Genomic DNA, 26,950 nt, shown 5'->3' with positions numbered 1-26,950 from the left:
GAGATGAGTTCTTGGGTGATACCATGACACATGACATGTTATAAAGAATAGTTCCATAGAGGCAACTATCCAAGAAAATGGAAGAAAGTTGAAAATGGCTTTGTAAAATTTCATTTGGGGTAGCAGTGTTTTGTGGCTTGAAGTGTAAAGGATGAGAACAGAATGTGAATTCCAAGAAAGCAGCATAGAATGGAAAGAGAATGTATAGTGTGTCAGACAGGATGGCAACATCTTGTGGCATGTGGCTCTCATCTCAGTGATGGGAAAGGTATTTCTTGTGTTTGCTTCTTGCCTGTGGCACACCACAAGGGAGAATGAGTTGGCAACCACAGCCAAAATACATCAGTAGCAATTTTAGTATATGGGCAGCCATGATCTTTTTTATTTTCCTAAAATTTGATTCTTTTAAGATTCATTCTGAAGGACTGAGTATAAAACAGAATTAAAGAGAGTGTAGAGGGGACAGGAAGAGGGGTAGCTGTGCTACTTAATGCTATTATTGGATTAACCATATTGAATTTAGAAGTCCAACAAATATGACAAGCATGATGATATACTTCTTTATCTAACTTTGAGAAAGTTCTTAAATGTGCATTTAGTTAGCTAAAATTTGCCCAATTGAGAATAGCCCATGATGAGATGAAAAATCTCAATATCACTAGCATGAAGTTGAAAGAGGGAGTAAAGCAAAGCACAAAGGATTTACAATGGAGCAAAAGAACTCTACAGTGTCAAGGATCTCGTGAAGGAAGAATACGATCAAAGCTGAAGACTTAAAAATGAAGTCTTCTTAAAAATGAAGATAGAATATAAGAAAAGAAAGAGGAAAAGAGGATTGTGGTGGAAGATGTCAATGACCTCAGATAGGTTACAACTGAAATCCAAGAAAAAAGTAAACTAACAATGAAACCTGAGTTTAATCACAGATATCACAGTAATTTACTTCTGTGTATTTGTACCATGTACAGTAAGTAAACTGATTTCAGGTAGAGTTAACTCTACTAAAAATAAGTTTAGAACATGGACACTGAAAATTTAACTGCTAGTCTTAAAACTATAGCAATTGGTGTATAAATTTATCATCCTCTCTCCAAAGGACTTATTCTGAGTTGGCAAATTATATTATCAATGCAGAAACACTCATCAAAATGAGCCTGATTAATAATCATGGTCTGGATCAAAAATCAAAACATTAGGTTGATGGTCAAAGTTCATTAGTAGTCAACAAAGTATTAAAGTGCACATAGGGACTTTTCAACATAGTACCTTATTTATTTAACATAGAACCTGTAAGAACATAAAAATTATTTTTAACAGGGTTAACAATTAGTTTAAAAACAGAAAGAGTAGATGTTTATATGTTGTATCACCCCTAGTGGCTGAAATCATATTTTCTATAACATAAGGGTGGCTAATACAGCCGACAGTCATTCTATAACCATTGGGATGAGAAATGCCTTCTCACTCTTGAGAGATAATAATTACATGAGTGCTTTAGCCAGAGACACATCTCAGGGAAATTAAAATGGAATAAATACACTTTTAAACAGTAGTAAAAATTATAATCTTTTGTAAGATTTTTGTGGTGATTTATATATTTGAAAAAATTACACTGTTTTACTCATCACCTTATAATAATTGATTTAATCCCAGTCTTTCAGATTAATCAACCTTTCCCTCTGACCTACCTAGATACCATCTCTGCCTTGCCCATGTCTACACCTTTCTCCTGGCTTGCTTCACATTCTGTTTTCCAGTTGTATTCCTGAACACCTCTATTCCTAAGCTTTTTGCTGATCTCCTGTTTGAGCCTCCCCCTCTATCCCCCAAATCCTGTCCCTAATGCTACTCCTCTGATTCAGTCTCTAGTTCTCTGTTGTCCACAGTGTGTCCTCACTTCAATTAGGGCTGTAACTGAGCTTTCACTTCTATCAGGCCATTGTGCTTATATAACTTAACCTGACATGAGTCCACATGCCCGGAATTTCAGTAAGTTTCATGGAAGAGAATTGTTCACAATCTCTATCTGTAAAACCTTCCAAGAGTGAGAAAAATTTCGGGGAAAGCCATTATTTTTTGTTGTTGTTTACACAATATAATCTCTTGATTTGTGGTGGGTGAAAATTAAGAAAAATAAAGATACACTGATACAGAAACCAGACTTTGGGTAGTGTCTGGATTTGAATTTGCTAGAAGCAGTAGTATTTTCTTGCAAACTGGAAAGAGAAAACCACTCCCAGATGTCTTAATTTTTCCAACTAACAGAAAAGCCTTCACAATTTACAGCATGATGGGTTCAATTAGCACAAGTCTTGTGATTCATTTGCAATCTAAGTGAACAAATTCTAGCCTAAATTTTTACAAATGTTTGTGGTCATGATATGTTTGGCTCTTGAAGGTCAAAGAAATTAAACAGGAACTGGTAGCTAGCAAAGATATCTCAGGAAGTTTCTTACTCTTTTCAGTTAATAGTAGAAGATACAGAAGACATGTAAACTTAAATTTCTATAAACATTTTCCCTAACTTACTGGTCTAATCACTTTCTTTGTTTATTGATCTCATGTGGTCAAGGAGTGTAAATATTCTGCAACCTGCTCTCTCTCATGTTATTAAAGAGGGAAGCCAGGACAGCATTTAAATTCCACAAGAAATTTTTTTTCCAAATGCAATTCTAAGTTAATTTTTTAAAATTAAGGTCATTCTAAAATTTTACAGCCTGTAATTTTTGATATCTTTATTTTTACTATTTATAAATCTGATTAACTTGTACTATTCTGATGTACCAAGAAAGAATGCTGAACTCATATTTCAGGCATGATCTTAGAAAGAGCACCCAAGGAAGCATGGCCTTAACATTTTTCCTATACCTTTCAACCAGAATTTGTCCCAGCAAATGCTCTCCATTTTTTTCTTTCCTTGTTATAAGGAACTATAGCTGTTTCACATAACCAAAAAAAAAATTCATAAATATTTTTATTTAGACTTGTCTAATTTCTTATATACTTTCTCAACATTTGTTTTATTTTTAATAATTCACTCAGAATATATAACATCTGCTTAAAATATTTCACCAGATCAACACTATCAACGTAAATCAACAAACCAATTGCAATGCAGGAAAAAACTGCCATATAATTCTTATGTAACCCTTCACTGAATCACTGTGAAGGGACTTATGTTTGGAAAGCTTTTAATTTTCGTTGTAAAGTTCCCAGAAACAGATGTGAATATTCACTCATATCCCACATTGTCTAGCTTAAGCAGCTGTAAATTATTTCATGGATTACACTTGAATGAAATGAAAGTCTTGAGATTACTGCATCTAGGCAGCTGTTAGTTCCTTAAATTAAATCAAAACAGTTCTTTGCTTGATTAATTCTTGGTTTAGATTGCATAAAGATAAAGTGCTCACAGTCTTTAGTCATAAATTAGTTCATTTTTCTCAATAGTGTCCCTGTGAGTCAAAGGTTGCCACACAATTTTATAGGCTACCTTTAAAAATAAATAGCTTTGTTCTCTATGATGAAAAAAAAACAAACAAACAAAAACCAAGTTTGACACTCTCTTTTACAATACAATATTAATATAATGTATCATTTCATCTGTAGAGAAACTTAAAATAAGAACTGACCCTGCTTGATTTTAACTGCTAGGCTGAGAACTGTATCTGCTTTTCTCCCCAATGTGGTCTCTTGCTTCACTCCACACTCCCTTCCTAGCCCTAGGCTTACACTTCTGTTGTTTGCCAAACATCCGGTTGGATATCTGGAAGACATCTCATCTCAGTACGGGCCAAACCAAAGGTATTCTCTCTTCCTATATGCTCCAAAAAGCTAGTGTGGAAGATACCTGCTAGGATTTCACTTTCAATCACGAACCCAATATATTGAGTCTTGCTCTAACTTGACCTTCTAATACATTTCTCTCCTTTTCCTTGGACTTTCTTGCTCTAGGCCTCAGAAGCTCCTACATTTTCTCCTGATAAGGCTCTCCTTCCTGCCTCATCTCCCTGTTTTCGGTTTTTCTTTTCCAAAGGACTGTTGGCAAGTGCAGCCAATGTATTCAGAAACCGTTTTCGAAAAGCCAATTCCACGTAAAAGATCAATTTGTCAAATAATTAACTGAATTTATCAGATTATGCTGAAGTCTCCCTTGGAGACTGGTGCCTTTAGTAAAGTCTCACAGGAACTCAGGGATATCCTCTAAAAAAAAAAAAAACAAAAAGTCCTATAGTCAGCAAATATCAATGAATACCCTGTGCTAGACACACTACTGAAACACTGAGATTATGATAGGAAATGAGAGAGACTTCATTCCTATCTTGAGGTATCAGAAAAGAAACAATTTTTTAAAAATAAAATTGCAGGGGTGTATGTATGTTGTCTTTTGTGTATATGTGTGTGTGTATCTTCAGGTTATATATATATAGACACTTATAAATATATTTTCATGTAGTGATAAGGGCTGTAAGAAAAAAATAAAGCCAAATAGCAGGATAGCAAGTACTGGAAGTAAATAATCTTTTGAATAGAGTCAATGAATAGGATTCTGTTATTCACAGAAATATTATTCTTGCATATATTCAGTAACCATTATTTGCATCAATTTAAGGCCTGTTAATTTAGTCTGAAGCTCTAAGGCATAGCATAGTTTAATTTATTTGAAAATATAGCTTTTATTAATATATTCATGAACTATATGTTCTAGAATAGCATTGTCCAATAGAAATACAATGTGAGCCACAAACTGAAGCAACATACATAATTTTCAACTTTCCAGTAGTTACATTAAAAAAATGAAAAAATAGGTAAAATTCATTTTCATAATAAAGTTTATTTAATCCACTAGACCCAAACTATTATTATTTCAACAAATAGTCAACATAAAAGTTATAAATTAGGTATTTTGTATTATTTTCTTTGTACTAAGTCTTCTAAATCCTGTGTTTACTTTACTCTTAACAGCATATTGTAATTCAAACCAGTCATTTAAGTGCTCCATAATGACATGTGGCTAATGACCACTGACTTGGATGGTACAGTCCTATAATATATTGATTATATAAACTATATCAAATACATTCTTTTTTTTTTAAGATTTTTATTTATTTATTTGACAGACAGATCACAAGTAGGCAGAGAGGCTTTAACCCACTGAGCCACCCAGGCACCCATATCAAATACATTCTTGATATTTATTTGCATGTACAATTGTATATTCTTTTTTTTTTTTAAGATTTTATTTATTTATTTGACAGAGAGAGAGATCACAAGCAGGGAGGGAAGCAGGCAGAGAGAGGAGGAAGCAGGCTCTCCACAGAGCAGAGAGCCCAATGTTGGGCTCCATCCCAGGACGCTGGGATCATGACCTGAGCCAAAGGCAGAGGCTTTAACCCACTGAGCCACCCAGGTGACCCCAACTGTATATTCTTATGTAAGAATATCTTAATGAGAAATGCATTTATAGCTATGAGTAATATATTTATGAATTTATTCACTAAATATGATAGTTCAATGTATTGATTTCAATGAAGAGTATTTTATCAAGATTATATATTGTATTACATATAATATATATCTCTTTATTATAGAGATTGTAGCAAAAAGAATTTTTATTCAAATTATAGAGATTGTTCAAAAAGAATATTTCTAAAAATTTTTATAACTTTAGAAAATTGTTTATTTTAATAAATATACCTACAGTTATTTTTTTAAGACATAGATTTGATCACTTTATCACCCTTCATTATCTGAGGCTAAGCTCTTTTTCAGTGTTGCATCCTAACATCCCTGCGCATTTCAGGTTATAGTCAAAGAGCTATATAACATTCCCCAAAATACTATGTACTTTTAAATCTGTGTACATTTTCCTGTTCTTCCATCCTTCCAAAAAGTCCTTTACCACTTGTTCTGGCCTATATTTTTTACTCACTTCTTACTTAATTTATTTAGCTTTCTAATAATTCCTTTATCAAAGAGATTTAAGTTAGAAAACTGAAAATATTCTGTATAATTAAAATAGGGGACACCTGGGTGGCTCAGTGGGTTAAAGCCTCTGCCTTCGTCTCAGGTCATGATCCCAGGGTTCTGGAATGAAGCCCCGAATCCCGCATCGAGCTCTCTGCTGGGCTCTCTGCTCTCTGTTCCCCTTTTTTCTCCACCTGACTCTCTGCCTACTTGTGATTTCTATCTCTCAGTCAAATAAATAAATTTTAAAAATCTAAAAAAAAAAAAGAAGAAGAATCATGAAGTTCTCTGATGAAAAAATGTATTCCTGATTGCTTTAAAGAAATTTCTCATTGCCTAGAGTCTCTCCTTAATAGACTGAATTTGTATCTACTTTCCACAAAGATGGTATATGGTCTATTGACTTCATCTACAACACCGGGCTGCCTATGGTGGGGGGAATATCTTGGAGAATATTTTATTTAGGAAAAAGCCCCTTGGGGCACCTGGGTGGCTCAGTGGGTTAAAGCCTCTGCCTTCCGTTCAGGTCATGATCCCAGAGTCCTGAGATGGAGCTCTGTATCCTGCATAGGGCTCTCCGCTAGCAGAGAGCCTGCTTCCCTTCCTCTCTCTGCTTGCCTCTCTGTCTGCTTATGATCTCTGTCTGTCGAACAAATAAACAAAATCTTTAAAAAAAAAAAAAAAAAGGCCCAAAGGGAAGAAAGGAAGGACAAAAGAGAAAGAGGGAGGGAGAAAGGAAAAGAGTGAGGGAGGCAGAGAAGGAGGGAAGGAAGAAATGAAGAAGGAAACACTGAAAGCATTGATGTTCTTAGATTCTAAGTTTTCTATATTTAGAAAATGTGCTCAGCATTTCTTCCCTTGACTTATCCGGTATTGAAAATTCTTTGGACAGGATCTTTCTTAAATTCTTTAATTTGTTTTTCTCTCTCTCTTTCAATTTGTGTAAACTTTCCAAATTTTTTTTAAGTTTAGGCATTTCTGTTTCCTTCTTTTGATTTATTTAATCCTAGACACCTGCTCCCTATAATAAAGCTGTTAAGGAAATGGAGCTATGGGGATCTAGATTTGTATTTTTTTTTCCTTTGCAAACTAAACATAGATTATTAGTATTCTTTCATGACTAAACAGGATGCCGGATTCTTTCTAGTTCTTCTACCCTTTAAAGCTTGGGGAGTACTCAATAGTTTTTAGGAGCTTACTGATGTTCTGTGGCAGAACTGATATTGGTAAGGAATGAAAGGTTGAGTATTTCTCAGGATAAGGCTTCTCTCAAGATTTCAAAAGCCAATTGCACTGCCGTCATCACAGCTGCATTGGACAGTTCACAGCTGCATTGGACAATTCACAGCCACCACAGCTGCTGAAGTATTTAGCTTACAGCACCCTAAAGTCTCCAATGAACCAGCAAGTAAATTCTAGCAGTCTTCTCACTCTAGGGTTCCCTTTTTATCCCATACTGTGATAGTTATTCTGAGCTAGGAAAAAAAAAAAAAGATGATAACCAGATGTAAATAGGGTAGTTCGGCTATCTTCAAAAGGCCTTATGAAATACCCCTCTTGAATTTGCAAGTAGAAAGAGAATTCTGGCAAGGAGATTCTACCATTTGTCGGGGGAGGAGATGGGGTGGATGGATGGCCTGAGTATGTTTTGATTATAAGTTGTTGGCATGGGGACATGGAGGTAAGCTAACTAGAAGCATTTGGTTTGGAGAGCATATTTGACTTTCTCTGATTGGTTCTGAGTTGGAAATGGAGTTAAAGGAGGAAAGCGGGCCTTTATGAACCAAGTCCTGAATGTTTGGGGGCTAACTGCTGCTGAGGCTTCCGTGGTCGATTCCAACAGAGGTTGTGGATAGTGTTCTAATATCCTATATGATCTTTCCACTATCTCGTATGTTCAGTGTCTAAGTCCTCTCTTTTAGTCATTCTCTCCTTGCGGGAAGTTGGGCAAAAGATCTGTATCTTCAGTGTTTGATGATTGTTCACTTGTCTCCATAATCAATTGTATCAAAGGGTTTCTTAATCTTTTTAATGTATCATCGCGGTGATCATCTGATAAAGAAGTGGCTGATAGAAGCATTTAAAACTTACACTAAGTATTACGTATTAAGCTGGTAAAGTTAAATGAACTGGTATCATGACCACTGTGACATAAACAAGAACTATTAAAAGTCCACTTAAGATGCTTCAGAACCAGAAACCTGAATGTCCAACCAAGGCCAAGACAATAATTCCACAGGTCATAAAGATCCATCTTACAGAGCCATATAGCTTTTCCCCTTAAGATGATATATAGCTTTCTCTAACTTAGGTGTTTCATTGGGCCAAGTATAGCAAGAAGTCTAAGCAATGGCAGAGATACCATCATGACTAAGTGCACAAGAAATTTAAATTGTCTATTACTACTCTTGCCAAGGAATGGAGATTAATCTATATTCCATCTAGATTATAAGGGTATAATTTTATAACTTCTGCCAGAGTTAAAATGACACCTGTCTTATAGTCTTTTGTTTGTATGAATCTTACAATTGGAAACACTGTTTTGATTGTTTGTATAAATTCTGAATTTATAACCTCTTAGGTCATGTGCTTGAATAATGAAGCATAGCCTCATTTTTGGAGCTTGTGACTCAATTATAATTTCCAGATTTGATGATTTATAGAATTAGAGTGTCTGTGTACAGATAAATTCTGTAAAACTATTCTTAATGTGCATGAGATAATTAGTGAGACAAGGAAGACTAGTTATTCCAGCTGCAAAGGAAGTAGTATCTGGTAAGAACACATGGATATCCAGAAAAAAAGGAATTATTCATAACATGAGGTTAGAACAAAGGCCTCACATTGGCTGGCTTATGTATTTGTATTTCTTTTAGTCTAGATGACAAATAATTGACCCCTTGATTTAAGAAGGTCCCTCTCTTTTTCTGTAAGAAAGACACACTAGCAGAATCACAAATTAATCTGTTTAAGGTCATTTGTCCCTGTAGGTACAAGTGAAAACACCATTGGTTGTAATTCCCTTTGATCTCATTTCCATAGATTGGAATTTCCCTTAGATTTTCATCATTAGGGTCTAGTGAGGAATAACATAGTCCAGCAATCAGTAAGCTTGAAGGTTATTGCTAGGATAATCTGAAATTGGTGTTACTATGATTATGTTCTAATCTAATTTTAGTAAGAGGGAAATAAAAGAAAAAGGGCCTTTCGGCATGGCAATAATGAGGGGTCTCTAGAAAATGACAAATGATTATAAGTCAGCAGATAAAAAACAAAATAAGAATTAGGCAGGGGTTTTGATCCAGCAGGAGCTGCCCACTATTTCTAGTGGATTATTCTAAAGTTGAGTCTTGGTCATTGTCTACTGGGAAGATCTGCTGCTTCTAAAGAATCTCTGAGAATCTTTAGATGAGATTCCCTATTAGGCCAGCCTTCCAATCTGGTTGATTCCAGATTGCTTCTTTAGTCGTGAAATGTGAACCTAAGGACTTATCAGGGAGTTTTACTTTTATATCTGTTGTTAACACTTTCTGATAGAGTCCTTTCCACTGAGGCTCAAGAGCAGTTTTTCCCCAATATATCTTCCAACAGATGAAATCTCATAGCTGAATATCATGAAAGAGGCTTTAAGAAGACTATTTGAATCTACCCTTAACCTTTAATATTTTGTGATGTCTGTGTACATGAGTATAATATCACAGGTAAAATCCTTAATCATGGGGGCCTTGCAGTTAGTTACCAGTTCACAACAAAGCAAACAATGTATCCCTGGAGGAGCAGACCATACTGCTTTAAGGGTAGGTGGGAGTCCCTTTGACTAAAAGAGCTCAAGGGTTCTGAAATCTTTGTTAGTTTTATTTCAAGGACATCATTGATTCTTTCCAGCTTTTCAGAACTTTGTAGGAGGTAAGAGCAATATGGTTTCTGAATAAGGGGTAATACCTTGCAAAGTTCTTTAATACTATTTCTTGTGAAAGGTGTGCCTTGGTCACTTGATTAAAAAAAGTTTATATTCCCAAGGTCAGAAAAACACAGAATTGAGCAGATTTTTAGCAACTGTAAAGACCATAGCTTTTCAACAAAGAAATGTTTCAACTCATCCTGAAATTCTATAGACATACAATAACTAAAACATAGAAATCTCATGGAAAGTGGAAGGCATGTAAAATCCATCAGAAGGTGTTCAAAGGACCCTTGAAGCTTTGGTTTCTGGCGAGGTCCCATATTTACAGTTTTCCTAGAATTATGCTGGTGACAAGTCCATATAACTTAAAAAATACCTCACCTGGCTTTTTAAAGTGTACCAGCCTTGCAAATATAAGATAATAACCGATTTATCTGTACTATGATGGATAGTGTGATGGAGAAATTTAGCTAATATACCTTTGAAATCATCTAGTGCCACCAAGCAGTTGTCTTGAGAGTACCAGAGATTAGGTAAATGAAGCTAGAGCCACATTTTTTCCCATTTTATGTTTTTCAAAATGAGGGACTAAATGGTGATATTTTATAATGGTCTCTTTGAATTCCTTTACGGATTTATCTTTTGAGTTTAGATTGGATCAAAACCTTGGTTAAGGCCATTTGTTTGGCAAAATGATCTGCCAGAGATTATTTCCTTTAGCTCCCATATATACTCTGTGGTCTTTTGTCTAGTTGACAGGCTCACGTAAGTGTAATCATTCTGTCACCTAGACTAATTTTACTTCACGTGGAGGACTGTATTCCAGAGGCAAGTTTAAATTGGCGATAGCATCTTCTGCTACATTTTGAATTTTTGAGGTATGATCTATCAACAAATTTAGGCCAGACTTCTCCATGGGAATCCTCAAAAAAAACTGAGTGGGGGTATAGTAAGTTCCCTAACCGAGCTGAGAAAATTGTGAGGTTCTCTTCTTCTGGTTGGGGCAGGAGAGGGGCATATCAATGTGTTGCAGTGGTAAATAGTAATGTGAGGATGAGACACTAACAGAATCTCACAGAAGCCAATTAGCTAGCTGGAAAGTGCCGTGTTCTCAGATAGTGGTAAAGTCTATGTTGTATGAGGGACACAGATCCATAAGATCAAGAGAGAAGGCTATATAACCAGTTTAGCAAAAGCGCCAAGTTTTGAAGGGATGGTTATTGCCTTTAAAACAAGGGGAAGAAGCTTTTGCAACCAGGTCAAGGTGGTGAGTTTTTATGACTCCCATGAAACTGAGTTAAAACTCAGTAGGCTTGCCCCAGCTTGCTCATATGCAAGTAGATGAAAAGATTTTAGCTGGTATTGTCTATGGAAGGAGTCTATTGACAAGTCTTCTTCAGATGATAGAAAGCCTATTTAGGACTCACACTAAAAGTTGTCACAATCTCAGGAAAATTTGATACTTGTTTGTTACAATATCCAGTTAAACCAGAAATACTCTTGATTGTTTTGTGAAGGGTCTAAGATGTTTAGATAGTCTATAGCCATGTCAGGAAAGAATGATTTACCTCCTTAACTAGGTTATAACCTCAAATAATGTATTATGTTTTGGCAAGATTATAATTTATTTTTTTGAAACGTCATGTCCCTCTTTTGGTAAGGATAAGAACAAATAAATGGAATCCTTTTTACCAGAGTCCTTGCCTTCAAAATAAAACAGGAGATCACGTACCTATTCTATCAGGACTGCATTGCAAGGGAAACTTAGCCCCACATGAAAACAAAAAGGAAGGGTTAAGAGTGAAAACAGAGAAGGCTTAATAGAGGTTGTTGCATGGGGAAGTGTCAAGGCAAGCTAATTAGAAACAACTGATCTTATATAATTAATTTGGAAGACTATGTGTTCTTTGGTTGGCTCTGAGTTGGAAGCAAAGGCAAAAAATAGAGAAGCTGTCAGTCATTGACCAAGTCCTGGCCATTTGGGGCTAATTACAGCAGAGATTTTGGTGTGGTTTCTCTGAATGCTCACAGAAAGGTGGCCGGTTCGCGTTCCATAGTCATAGATGATGGTCTGCCCATTGTCTAAACGGATTCAGCCTCTCATCATTTTTCGTCTGTAAATCTTTCCTTACATATCCCTCCAGCTACATCTAAAAATGATTTGAAAAATAACTGATACATGATGTAATATTTTTGCAAGGCAGAAGTATAATGGTTTACTTAACTGCTAGCAGATACCTGAAAACATGCACTTTTCTTATTAATTCTATTAGGGCTAATTTTTTTCTGCAATTGTTGTTACAGAGGATCTTGATGATTTAAGAATGGAGGGAGTAACTACCCTTGTACCTTCTGGGAGCAAATTTAACCAAGCTCGTGCTACTCACCCTGCTGAACCTCAGGCCAAGGTCACACTGAACATCTGTTCAAGGTGTGCCAGGTAAAACAAATAATAGGTATAGTATACATAAACGTAATCTTAATTTTTAAAATCTACGATTTTGATGCAAAGGGTGTTAACTCCTCTGTGTTAAAAAAAAAAAATCATTTCTTTCAAAAGGTCTTTTGTGCTAACATTGGAGAGGGAGTTAGCCGTGCAGTTTTTCCTCGCGTCCAATGCTACTCAGACCAACAATGAAATCAAAGAGTTTAGCTTGTCCTCACTACACAGTTTGAGGAGTTTTAAGTCTTTCTGTCTGTGAATTTCATTTGCTATCCGCCCTACTGGTTCCCTTTGAAAGGCAGAGTCTAAGGCCTCTGCAGGTTCAAAGCCCCTCTTAAAGCACCTGCATAAAGGCGAGTTTGCCCAGGTATAGTTTAAGATCTGATGTTATTGGCCTCTTAACCTGCTCCGCATCTTGTCCACCTCCTGGAAAGAATTTAATCAGCTTGACACTTTTCAGTTTTGGCAGCTGGAAGCAATCTTTGCATAGACTGTATGTGGCCAAAGAAGTAGCTTAAGTTACTGCCAAGTCAGCTCCCAGTGCTGGTCTAGCAGAAACTCACCAAATAGCTAGAATTCATTCTTTTGTAGGAACTAAATCTCATTTGCAAAGAGGCTTTTAAGCCTGTTTAAATGATAAAACAAGCCTTCTAACCCTTATGTAAATGGTGCAGATTAGCAAGAACAATACACTGGCTGGCCAGTTTTATCTTCTTTTCTTTATGTCTAGCTGTTCTATTGTATTGTTTGAGAGGGGATTAGCTGCTTGGAAATTGGGAGGGAGGGAGTGTAGGAAAATCAAATCAGATTTTTGTAGCTTTTCCTCTTTCCTTTTAGCCTTTGGAAATTTTTATTTTAATTGTCACAGGCTTAGAAAAATAGAACGGATACCTCTTAGAAAAGCAGGGATGTTATTTGAGACTATTAGAATGCCACAGCACAGTGGAAACAGCACATCAATGGAAATACTGCTTCAGACAAGTAATATTTGGGTGATTTGACTTTGATTAGAGCTGCAAATAAAACTTCTACTGTTTCTGTGATGGTATTCAGGCATCTTGAGTGAACAGAGTTATCTATGTGAAGGTTGTGTGGCAGTTTTGAAAAACCTTTGTAGTATGGTTAAATAACAAAAATTCAACTGAGTAAACTTTGAAGATCTAATTGTTTTTATCAAATAATTCCTGAATCAGGCAGCATCCCATGTAGCAAACACAAAAGAGTTCCACTGAGCAACAGGAGAGGAAAGGTTTTCAAAGATACGGAGGAGCACGTACTTCTTAGAGCACTGGGTGTGGTGCATCAACAATGAATTCTGGATCACTGAAAAGAAATAAAATAAAATGGGGGGGGAGAGAAAAAAAGAGGGATGTGGGGGGAATTGTTAGCCAAGAATCCATTGTTTTAGGCTAGGCTGCCCTCCTAGGTGGAACAGAAGTGGTCTGTCAGTAAATTTGGGGCTCCTTGCTCAGTGGGGAGCCTGCTTCTCCCTCTTTCCCTCACCCTGTTCCTGCTTGATCTCTTGTACACACACACTCTCTCTCTCTCTCTCAAATAAATAAATAAAATCTTAAAAAAAAAAAAACAACCGCTGGATTAGTTACCAATTTTACATAAAATATTGAGATTTCTGTCTTCTCTTGAATACCCATTCGGGTCGTGTAACACCGGGCCCACATTCTCAGATGATCACACAGTAGCAGCTTCCCTCCCAGACCCTTAGACCCCACAGCTGTGTGCCAGTTCACGTCGTTAGCTTGTCTGTCCAGCTTCACTCATTTGTACTACCCATCTAAAGTCTAGAGGCCTTCGTAACCTCTGATCTGCAGAAACATAGGAACTTTGATGATAAGCAACAAATCAGGACTGGAGGAATGCAGGCTGAGGTACCTAGCCAGGCCACTGGGAGAAGATTCTGGTGCCCAGAAAAGGCAGATGATACTGTCTCAGGATATCAGGCTCTGCCCAGGAGATTATGGTAGGCAGGTGGCAGTTTTAGACCAGGTGATCCCTCAGAACTCTGTGAGTCAGAATTCCAGTGCAGCAGACTAGACCAACATGGAGAAAATGGTTGCTTCCTTTAGATAAATGTACCCATTCTTATTGTTCTTCTCGAGTGGGCACTGGTACCCAGCCTGGAAGATAATAAGAGACAATGTGGTCTTTAGAGAGGAAGACTGGACATTAGAATTTTTTTGGACCTTTTGGGATCAGGGTTTAATTTCAAGTCTCACTGGATTGGAGGCAGTATAGTGCTAATGGATGAGAAAGTTTTGGATAATTAATGTTCAGTTGCAGAATATAATTACCGACACTTTTCAAGACTTTATGGCAAAGGTAAAATAGAAAGACAACCTCCTTCAAAGTTTGGCAAAGAGATCTTTATATACCCTAAATTACCTGGTGTATTATTGTGGGAAAAATTATGCAAATATTCAGAAAATCTGGTCCCTCATCTGTGAAATGGAGTTCTTGCAATCCTGGAGATAACCTCTAAAGACTATTGAGAGGTCTGGACAGAATAATGTATGAAAAGGCAGCTATCAAATTGTTCACAGTGCAAGGCTGTCAAGAAAAAGGGGTTTCCTCTTTTTCTCTCACTAGGATAATCACCATGTAAATACTTAAGCAGTTTAAAATGCTTCAGTATTTTCCCCATCTTTTTGAAAGGCTTGCACTGAAGTGCTCAGGTATTGTAGAAAAAAGAGCCTCATTCTTCTGACATTCTGGAATTTTCTCTTTGGCTTCTAACTAGAGAAAAAAAGGATGTCCATTTTCCAGGATTTCTATGTTTAATAAAGCATGTGTAAGGTAGCAATATTTTTGTCATTTGTTTGCTGTTTTGTCAAGTCTTAAGGTCAAGAAATCACTTTTTCCAAAGTACTGGAGAGGTAAAATGCATAAGTGATCTTAATGGTTTTGTTGTGAAATAATACCATAGTTGCAAGATACTGATAACAAGCTCTGTGGGGCATCAGTGAAACTTAAGTAATGTTGAGAGTTTCTGCAATGAACCCAATCAATGAGCAAGTTAGTATTAAGAGGCAGAGTCTTCTCTATAGATTGCCTTTTTTTCTCAATCTTTTTTTTCAGATACTACACTATGAGCTACTTACGGGATCACATTATCTAGAAGTGAGCTTGCATATGATATGTCCACAATGTTGTTGCTCTTATCAAGTTGAGGGCATTTAGCCAAAGTCCACAGAGCCTTTCTCATTCAGAACCTGATGGGAAGACATAATGTGTAATAGGAATGATATGTTTCTACTGGAATGATTGAGGGATATTAGATACACGTGACCACTGGAGACACTTCTACTTTCTAAGACATCAGGAAAAGAGGAATTCAGCCCACATTAAATTGTTCTGTAAAGCTTTATGTGGGACAAGGTGACTAAAATATCAAGAATGTCAAAAAGTTTATTGATTAGCCTAGTTACAAGAAATAAGATTACAGAATTTTTCCCCCCCCCATAAATACTTCACACATGGTTGGGAAGGTTGAGATGAAAGAAAGCTTGTGTTTTCAAGCTGGAAAATTATTCCAGGATAGTGTTACTCCTATAGCTCCTGATGGCTTCGGTCTGATGTGGGCATTGCTGCAATTTGTGTGATTTAAACAAAGAGATGACATCATCTGGCAAGTGGGAAAATGTTGGCTAGTAGAGATCTGACCAACCAAGATATTTTAAGATTCCAACCAGAATATCTCATTTTTCCTCTCAGATCATGAAGTAAAGAAGCCGTTATAAAATAGCAATTTTAAGTAAATAAGAATTTTCTGTGTAGGGTGTAGCGGTATCCTTATAATGGGTGATTTTATTCATTACAAACTAGATTTTTAATATATTCATTGAGTACCTTGCTTTGACTTTTAGAAGAGTCCACCAATATAGCTACAAATCTCAGAATGTATGGGCAAAACAAGTTTCATTTGTTGCCTAGGAATCACACTAAGTAGTATCAATTAAAAAGTAAAGTGTCAGTAGGTCAGTAATGCAATTTATCAGTAATTACCAGCAACACTTCTGTGGTTTTAAAAAACTGTGGTTTGTAAAATTCTGAGTTTCAAATAAAATTTTTTATTAAATGTTCTGAGTTTTTGTTGTAAGATTACAATTAAGATACCAAGAGCAAATGCGGATACGAAGGCACCAAATTACTATTTCAGTGACGTTTATAAGCCACTTTTCTGGAAAGACCACCCATTAATTCTGTCTACCTACTGCCATTCTGATGCGTTAAATCTTGTTTTCTTGGACTCCTGCCAGGGCATTCCGGGTGGTAAAATGCTATTTGTTTTTGATGGTGCAAGTGTTTGCCTTCATTCATGCTTAACATCAATAGTGCACACACAAAAAGAACTGAAAGCCATTTTAAAAGAAATTAGATTATAGAGAATGTACAGTGCCACTGGCTCGGAAACTCCAACATGAGAATGCTAGGACAAGTTTGTTTCCAAATAGCCGGCTGAGTTTTAACTGATTTGCTTCATGTCATTGTACTAACACTTGTTCATCATTTCTCCTAAACATCATGACATTAAAATACTGAGTTTGTGCATTGATGTGATAAAGCAGGAGGAGAACGTCCTTGGTGATGTCAAGCCGCGGTCAAGGGGAATGAGAAATCTTGTTAAGCGTGAACTAGTTTCAAACTGTCTATATTAGGATTTCCTAGCTGACCTGAGGAAATCTGCATAATTAATCATACATTATATTCTGTTTCACATTCCTAGGCATTTTTTTTCTTTTTTCCCCAACTATTTTTAAAAGGCTTAAATTCAGCAACTTCCCATTGGAAGGAAAGGTGAGCAGAAGGGACATAAAAATGGGTAAAAACAAAATGGGACTGCTATCACTTGTTTAAAGTGAAAAATTTTTGAAAAAAATTGAAATCTCATATTTTATATCATATCTACATATAGCCTTAGCTTTACATTAAATTTAATGCAGAAGTCTAAACCCACATGGTATCAAATGATATTTCCCAAATTCACAGCATGAGGTTCAGCTATGACTGTATCAGTAACTCAAAGTAAAACTCATAATTGCTCTCTTAAAATGAAAGTAAACCCATAAATCACTCAATTTCATTACAAAATAATTTTTTCCTATTATAAATTACAATTGTAAATTGTAATTACATTTTAATTTTAATAATTACTGTGAATTAATTAATTGTAAATTAATACAAATTCCTTGATTTTGACTGGATGGAGGGTAGGGAAAAAAAATGAAAACAAAAACTCCACAACAACAGCAATAAGATGTAAAACCCAATGTTTCTCTGATACGGCAGAGAAAGGTATTCATTCTACTCCCATCTTCTAGAATTTGGGCTTTGGGAGGGTAAACCCCCTAAGCTTTAGACACAGGCCATTTTTTCATTCTTTGCCCGTGAACTTTTTTTTGTTAACCTTAAGTTAAATTGTTCTTTTGGAGCTTAAAACTGCTAAGGGGAAAAATTTAACTCAAAGAGGACCATGTTAAAAGGTCCTGTGCCCAGTGTCTCCTACCTTCCTCAGACCCCTCAAACACAACCACTCAGAGCTGTGAGCTGTGGCCCAGAACTCCACCCATGTTAGCTACTGAATCCACACCCATATACTGCGAGTAGTGGTTTCCACACACCTGCAAAGGCTGTGACTAACAGTGGAGGGGAGTGGGCCAACTGTGGGAGCAACTAGAGAAACTCATGTTGGGCACACTCTATAAATAAGCTCTTTCTCTTGGGGAACCTGGGTGGCTCAGTCATTAAGCATCTGCCTTCCACTCAGGTCATGATCCCAGGGTCCTGGGTCCAAGTCCCGCATTGGGGAGCCTGCTTCTCCCTCTGCTTGCCATTCCCCCCTGCTCGTGTTCCCTCTCTCGCTCGTGTCTCTCTCTCTGTCAAATAAATAAATAAAATCTTTTTTTTTTTTTTAAAAGAAGAAGTTCCCTCTCTGGAGATAGTACCCAACATAAGTGCACAAAAGCAAAACATACTTGTGGACCTACCTCTTTCCACTCTCGACATCCTGATGCCTGACCTGTGTACAATTTACAAGAGTATCAGGAGCTGATGAGAGGAGAAGATGGAAAGGATTCTAGTGACTTAAAATCTCTTAGCATTGTTTCAGAAGAAGTGCATCCAGAAAAAATAAATATAAAACTATTAGCCTTACAGCAAGAATAATTCCTCAAAATGCTGAGGACACTGGGAGCAACACCAGTGGTCAATTGTATAAGAATTCAAATGATTTCATCTGTTTTCCCCAGCAGTTGATGAGCTTACAGACGCCACTCTTGGTGTTCAGTTCTTTCTTCAGGGAGTCAGTGCTGGGTTTGAAGTGGTGGAAGAATTAGACTCTACCAATAGTCTGCTTGGAACAGCTGGAGATACTTTGTGGAAAATACCTGAATCTCTCGTGTGTTTGAACCAGTAGCGTCTCTGATGAACTTTCACTTGCTGTTGTGGGCTGAACCATCATCAATTCCATGAATTTTTGTCAAAAAAACTGGATATTCTGACTTCCCTTACTGCACATTGGTTTGATGCCCTGTTAGTGATGATGTTTTCTTGCAATTTTTTGAGCTAAAGGGCTGAGATGAAAAATTTTCTGTATGAGAAGAATCACCCTCAACTGCTGTTATTGGATACTGAAAGCTTTGGAAATTAGCTTTTGCTTCGGACTTGATAATGTTCCCTAATGAATTCAACCCAAAATTCCAAAGTAAAATAGTGCTTTTATGAAAACCTCATATTGTATAAAGTCATTTCGATGACAACTAACTTAGTTGGAATTACATCATGTCAAGCTCTTTTACATGCTTGTGTTTTATTGCTTGTGAATGTAGTATTTGGTAGTACCTAGGTATATGAAAGGACACTTTCAAAGGTGAAATACATTAGATCTCATAACAGAATCAGTATTAGCAGATGAAAATTTGCTATCAATTTTGATGAAAGGGGATCCTTATTTTAAAAAATTATCCTGCTTCCCCCCAAATTTTTCACTAATAGACCTGTATTACAAAAGATTGTAATTGGTTATTATATTTTAAATTTAATCACTAAAAACTTATGGAAAAATCAATTAACATCATTTTTATTTGCAGATATTACAGGTATTCACGCTGTGGCCCCCAAAATACTGTATTCAAACACACTGTTTAAATTCACTTACCAGATTTCATGGTTGTTAACTTTTATATTTTAATTGTTTGTTGTGAGGGCACCTTTCCAAACAGATAATGCTGTAGACACTCACATCTCTGTAATTGCTTTAATAGGATGGCATTCTAATTAATTTGTAACATAGAGATCCGTCTCTGTAAAGAAGGAGCAGTCTTTTACCCTTAGGGTTATTTTAGAATTTCCTGAAAAGTATTCTTCTCCAAGATTTGTGTTTCTTTCCCCTTGACATCCTTTTTTTTTTTTTCTTTTTAAGATTTTATTTATTTATTTGAGAGGGAGAGGGAGGCAGAGTGAGCACGAGCAGAGAGGAAAGGGAAAACAGGATCCTGCTGAGCAAGGAGCAGGATGTAGGACTCCATCCTAGGACCCAGGGATCATGAATGAGCCAAAGACAGACGCTTAACCAACTGAGCCACTCAGGCGTCCCCACCTCCCCACCTTGAAGTCTTTAATGAGTTTCTGCAATCTTTACTAGATATTTTTTAGAGAGACCATTAAAGAGCTTTGTTGTTGTTGTTTTTTGTTTGTTTGTTTGTTTGTTTTTTACAGCCTTATAGATACCATGATTCCTTCTGTCTGAGATAGGAATTGGATACTTCAGGGCATCTTGGTCTGGGATTAAACCAAGGAAATCAAATAAAGGAAAGAAAAGGCCTGTGATACTCTCCTGACCAGAGAATTGAGGAATACATCTAAAAACCTGAGTAGCCAAGGGACAAGAATAGAAAATTCCCGTTTTTGTTTGCCTGTTTTTCCCTGGTGAGAAGAATAACAGAGCTACACAAGAGGCAGAGATTCAGTTTATGATTTCCATCTGAATCAAAAAGTCATTCTTTTTTTTATTTTTTAAATTTAAATTAATTTATATAATGTATTATTAGTTTCAGAGGTAGAGTTCTTGATTCATTAGTCTTATATAATACCCAGCACTCATTATATCATGTGCCTGCATTAATGTCCATCACCCAGTTACACCATCCCCCTGCCCCCTCCCCTCCAGCAACCCTCTGTTTCCTATGATTAAGAGTTTCTTATGGTTTGTCTCCCTCTCTGATTTTGTCTCTTGTTTTATTTTTTCCTCTCTTCCCCTATGATCCTCTGTTTTCTTTCTTAAATTTCACATATGAGTGAGATCATATGATAATCATCTTTCTCTGATTGACTTATTTAGTTTACTAAAATACCCTCTAGTTCCATCCAAACAAAGTCTTTTTGGTCTGAAAACTGTCCCAGTATGAATCATAGCCAATCCTTCCTAGAAGTGGAAGAAAGTAGGGAAGACAAGATGAAAATAAGAACCTTGTCCATGTCCTGTAAACTGCCTGTTGCATTCCTAGGGTGTGCGTTACCCAAATCCTACCCAGAGTATGATACATTTCTTTAAAAAAAAAAAAAAAAAAAAGGAGCATGGACTCAGTGTATCTTAAAATATGGCTTATATCATTTCATTAAAATCTGCAGGCAGGAATAAATGAAATGATATACTCACCCAGCTTCTAGGATAAAGATCTTGAGAAAACAACAAGGCATGTGTCTAAATTTCCTAGTCTTAGGGTGATAGCTGTAAAGATGGTGAGAAATTATCAGACTTAGAAATCTTTTGAGGATAGAGCTGACAGGATTTGCCATTAGTTTAAGTGATACATATGAGATAAAGGGAAGAATCACAGATCATTCATTCCAAATATATTTGCCAGAGTAACCGAAATATGGCATTCCATTGATGAGAGAGAAAACAGAAGGAGTTTGTTGAGGATGATGATGAGTTTTTGCACATATTAAATTTGAGATTCTTATTGGACATACATGGTCAAAATCTGTCCACAACAGAACTGGCAGTTAATAGAGTGCAAGATTATATTCTTTTTTAGGAGTATGAAAGAAATTAAACAGTTCACTGTGTCTTTACAGAACAGGTTTTGTGACTGAATGTCCTTGGCATTAGGATTAATCAACTATACCGATCAAAAATCACCTCTTGTCTCACAACTCTTCACCTCTCCCAGCATGGTTGGTTCAAGATCACCATAATCTGCTTAACTTACATTTCCTTTTTAAAGCATTTATCATTCTTTCACTCTCATTAGAATAGTAACTTTATGAGAGCAGGGACCAAATCTGTCTTGGATCACAGATACATCCTCAGTACCTTAAATAATTCTTGACCTACATGAGATAATCAATAAGTACTTGGATAGACAGAAGATTAGAGGAATGTCAACTGGAATCTCTTTAGTTCTATTCCTCTCTCCCTCTGTGTCTCTTTCTATTTGTATCTCCATCTCTCTCTCTAGATTCATCTTTCTTTCTATCAATATCTCTATTTTTACCCCCAGGTTTTACTTTCTGTTGGGCTGCTCCATGTAGATGGTTCTGGTGCCTGGAGGCCCCATATTTAAAATATCCTTATAGCTTATGTCCTTATTCTCCAGGGTTCATATAATGATCTTTAAAAAGGCCCTGCTAAGCTCTCTCCAAGTAACGTGCCTGCCAGAGATTAGGCACTGCACGGAGGTGAGGAGATCTAATTAATTTCCAGTCCTGGGCTTACCTGTATGTTAGGGAAGAAACATCCGTATTTGACAGTTTCAACAGAATCATGAGAAGTTGGGAAGAAGCATCTATCAAAAGAAAGAGATTCAGTACAGAAAAAATAAGAATGGCCATAACAATACAATAAAATCAATAATCTGTTCTATTTCTAGAGAGCTTTAAATTATAAAAATTTTTTGAGACATTAATTCATTTAAAACCAATCCTCACAATTTTTATATCAACTGTACAAATGACAAAACTTGATCCAGAGAATTTAAATAACTTCTACACACAGCTAGCAAGTGTCTTTGGTGGGCATGAACCCAGGGCTTTATTGTCTTTATTGTGCTTAAATATTCGATGTTCTTGCAGCTATAGTACACTGCTTCTATAAATCTCTCTGAAACTCGGTCTCATTCCTGATTTTCCATTTTCTACCTTAGGGTTAATAATAGCCTTTGGAATTTTCTTTCCACTAACATTGTTATTACATGAGACCCTCCCTAAGTTTCCTTTTGCAGCCAACACACACTTGAGTCGCTCTCCATAGCTACCTTGGTGATGCTTTCCTTACTCCTCTCTCAAGTGCCCAGTGTCTTTAACTCAACCCACTCCTGTAGATCCCTCTCCCTTCCTGGATCCAGGGTCTACTCCAAATAGCTTTTTCCCCTTAAAACATGAGAATTCTTATATTGTGACTCTAGATTCTCAGAGTACCAAGTCAGCAGGACAAAAGGTTAATAGTTAAGTCCTGAAAAATGGAATCTTCTTTTGGATTTTAGTAAGGAGAGTAAAAGGTAGGTATTAAGAACAGCTTTAAAAAAATAATTTTTGTCTCTATCTTTTTATTTTTTTTATCTTATGCTCTAAGTCCCAGCTAAACTGGGTTTCTTTCTTTCTCCATAAGTGTTTTTTGTGCGTACCCCATAGACATTCTTCTAAAATAAACTCACCTCACTATGCAAGGAAGAATTTTGCCTTACAACCCACAAGCATATCCAAATACTCATTCTTCTTCCAGCACAGCTCCAATTTGCTTCCTTCCCTTTAAAGTTCTCTCAGTACTTTTAAATTAAAAGCAATTTTGTTGTTCTTATTCTCCTGCTGAACTTTTTGTCTTTACTTCTGCCCATGTTCACTTTCTTACTAGTTGTTATATACTCCTATATTCTTATAGAAGAAAAATGGCAACATATGTGTTGATTCATCTTGTATCCATCCAGTTCAGAGCTCCAGCAGCTTATGGGGGATGTGTTTGGAATGGTTGTCATCCCTGCCACACTGCCTATATGGACAATAAAGGGGAGAGGGTTGGAACTGCAGTTAAGAGTAGAACTAAATAAGAAATTTGTGATGAAACCTGAAAGTTGGACAGTTTTCCATACTGAGTGGCCTAGTGAGTATAAATTTCTAATTTGATAGTGTGAAATTGTCTTTATCGTGCTCTCATATTTTTATTAATCTGTTGATTTTATTCACCTGCTTCCAGTTGTTTTCTTCTTTAAGAGTAAGCGTGTATTATGTCCCTGTTCTCCAGCCCATATACATTCTCCCCCATAACAACAATATCAAAAATACTTTTCTTTGAATCTCAGTAAGTTTGGGGATTTTCCCATTTTAAAAAACGTCACTTCCTAAAACACATTTTTCCGACAATTTACCTTTCTTCTTGCTGTAAGAAACCATTTAACAGTTTCTTCAGAGACTCTGTGGGTAGTAAGTTTTAGTTTTTGTATCTGAAAATGTCTTGAATGCTTCCTTTTCTTTCAATAATGGTTTATCTAGTGATTAGTGTTTTATTCCACTTACGGTTGTTTCTCCATTGTTTCTCCATATAATGGTTATAGTTGTTATTTCTTCATAGGTAATCCTTCTTTATCTCTGGAAACTCTTAAATTTCTTTTTTTGCTTGATATTTAACTACCATTTAATGTAAGACATCAAAATTAATGTTTTTCGCCTGAAACTCATGGCTCTTCTTGTTTAGTGAGGCGCTCAGTCACTCTGCTTTGACTCTTTCCTCTCCGCTATTCATTCTTTCCTGTCCTTCAGGCACCTATCTAGACCTTTCCAGACTATTCACCACACCTTCTTATGTCTCTTTGATCTCATTTTTCTTGTGTCTTTTAATTTCATTTTTTCTTAGCTCAATTCTCTTTTAATTTCTTGATCTTGCTTTCAAGTAACCAAATTGTCTCTTTATGTCAAGTTTAGGTTAAATATCTCTATATTCTTAGAATTTACTCCTTTTCCCCCCTGCAATATATATTTTTAAAATCTTTTTTTTCTTTCTTTGAGATTCTTAAATATACTTATTTAAAGTTTTGGGGGGTTTTGTTTTGTTTTTAGGATGGATGTATCCTTACCATTTTATTTTCAGTTGCTTGATGATCTTTCATCATCTTTTATTCCTTTACTTCAAAGTTTTTAAACTTTTAGACTTGCTTCCTCTTCTTTACTCCTGTCTGTTTCCTGGTGTTTCTTCCACCCTTTCCATCATCTACCCCTCTCTGGGGTGCCCAGTATAATACTACTCTAGTAGAATTCAAGATCTTATATTGGAGGCTCAGGGCTCCCAGCCAGCAGAAGTCTTGGTTGGGTTTCTTGCTGATGGCTGTTTCTGCTTCCTTGAGTCATTTCCTAGTCTACAGCCCTGCAGTGGTTTTGCTCATTATCAGCCTTGGTTCACTGATAGGGCATCTCATTCAACTTCTTCTCACTCAGTAAGCCTGGTTTCAAGAATAGGATATTTTGCATTCCTTTCCAACCTCTTCTGCCTCTTTCTGATGCTGGGAGCTAGATAGTTCTTAGCTGTTTTGATTTTAGCCTCCTATTACTGTTTTCCATTTAAGTCCATGATTGTGTTTTAACTGGTATTGAGCATGGTTCTATCTTTTAAAATAGTTTTAAAATGTATTTTATCTCTTACTAGTTTGTGTGTGTGTGTGTGTGTGTGTGTGTGTGTGTATGTGCACATGCACACAAGCAACAGGTTTTTTATATAAATTTACTCAATCATCTTGACTTAAAGTTATCTCATTGATTAAATACTTCACTATCCATACACGCAAGTATTCATAGAAGCAGATGAACGGGGTCATTAGGTAAATATACTGAGAATTAAAACAAAGATTCTCTTGAAGAAAACCTTTATAGGGATAGTAGGGAAGCAACTCAGAGTATCTTTAAAATAACCACATGTATAATTACTTTCCTATTGTATTTTTAAGGAAAATATTTTTTTTTGGTCATGTTAGTCACAAACCTTCATGTTATAAGAATCAGAAATGTTAGTGGGATTTACTTTAGCTAATGGGAGTTTAAGATAAGGATGTTTGAGAAGAAATAACAGAATAGTTCAGTCTCATTGACATCTGGAATATTACTCATGCCTAATTTGCATACATCAGTTTCTCTAGTAGCCCAACAATAGTGATGGGACCAAACAAGATGCCATTCTCCTCTTCTAACTCCTCCAAATCTGGTTCTATGTCAAGGTACTCTTTCAACTTTTTGATTACTCCTGGATTTTAATGCGTCTTGGCTTCTGTTTATGGTCTTCTTATGCCTCTCTATTTCTACTGTTTTGGAATAAATATTTGTCACTCCCACAAAATGCATATGTTGAAATCTTAAACCTCCAGGGATGTTTGGGAAGTTATTAGGTTTAGATGAGGTCACGAGGTAGTACCCTCATGATGGGGTTAATGCCCTTTTAAGAAGAAGAAACAGGAGAGCTCTTTCTAAATGCACACAAAGAAGTCATGTGAGTACACAGTGTGATGGGGGTCGTCTTCAAGCCAGGAAGAGAGCCCTTACCAAGAACCAAATTTGAGGCCACCTTGACCTGGCACCTGGCCTATGGTATTTTGTTATAGCCTGAGATAAGACAACTTTATGATCATATCTTTCATTAAATCTTATCTACAGGTTCCTAGAGAGGAAATCTGATGGAACCCATCAGTTAACATTTGGTATTGTGTCTAAACTTGAAGAACAGAGTTCTTATTCTTCACCATTTTGACATCAGTGCCTCAACTTTGAGTGATCCCTGGTATTATCTCCCAGAACCAGGGGATCTGGAGCCATTTTGTACAAAATGGGGGTATTTATGCTTCAGGGGCCTTACGAGCACCTTGCCCAGGGTTTTAAATTTAGTAACCTAGACTTCTTAGACTTTTTTTTTAACCCAATAAAAGGTATTACATTGTCAATTTTTAAAAAATAATTTGCCATGCATTTGTTAGATTAGTCAGATGTCCTTTCCCTCCTCCTGAAGCTTGCATGCATTAGTGTGCTGTAGTCCATCCTCAGAGAAAGAGCCATGGAATTCATTGTATGCCATGTCTCACTACATGCATGAGAGGATGTGCTGGTGGGCAGAGTAGCTGCTGCCCCAAGAGATTCACATTTCAATACGATTCACAATGCCCATTACCCATAAAGGTATTATAGAATGGGGGTACAATTTGTATTTTAGACCATGGTTAGTTAGAGACTTTCTGATGTAGCTCTTAGCGTATCTGATGTGTTTATAATGAAGAGAATGTCTAGAACTTAGACTTATTAAAGAAAAAAAAAAAAAAAAAAAAAACAAGGGGCGCCCAGGTGGCTCAGTTGGTTAAGCAGCTGCCTAGCTCAGGTCATGATTCCAGGGTCCTGGGATCAAGCCCCACATCTGGCTCCCTGCTCAGCAGAGAGCCTGCTTCTCTCTCTCCCCCTCTCCCTGTTGCTCTGCTTACTTGTGCTCTCTCTCTCTCTGTCAAATAAAAAAAAACAAAAAACAAAAAAACGAAAAACAAACCCATAATCTAATGTGATACTGAAGGAGTAGGCTATGTTGTAAAAGGTAATTCTCTACCATAGATTCAGCCAGGAGAGTGTGGGTTCAATTCAGTAATGCTATAGGTCAGAAGAAA

General features: G+C 36.5%; 1 protein-coding gene across 9 annotated transcripts in view; it reads left to right on the top strand.

Moving 5' to 3' along the window:
- CUNH8orf34 (chromosome unknown C8orf34 homolog) overlaps positions 1–26,950 on the top strand; it is a 394,040-nt gene that overhangs the window by 233,141 nt on the left and 133,949 nt on the right. For 8 of the 9 annotated variants that reach the window (XM_045063224.1, XM_045063225.1, XM_045063227.1 and 5 more), the window contains one exon: positions 12,176–12,311. In XM_045063224.1, the coding sequence (XP_044919159.1) occupies positions 12,176–12,311 (136 nt within the window). The remainder of the gene's footprint in view (positions 1–12,175; positions 12,312–26,950) is intronic. The other variant, XM_045063222.1, reaches the window with a different exon arrangement.

This window comes from Mustela putorius, unplaced genomic scaffold, assembly GCF_011764305.1.
Source record: "Mustela putorius furo isolate JIRA1106 unplaced genomic scaffold, ASM1176430v1.1 tig00003846_pilon_pilon_pilon, whole genome shotgun sequence".
Lineage (NCBI taxonomy): Eukaryota > Metazoa > Chordata > Mammalia > Carnivora > Mustelidae > Mustela > Mustela putorius.
The sequence above is the reverse complement of the archived record's forward strand: the minus strand, read 5'-3'. Positions and strand labels throughout refer to the sequence as shown.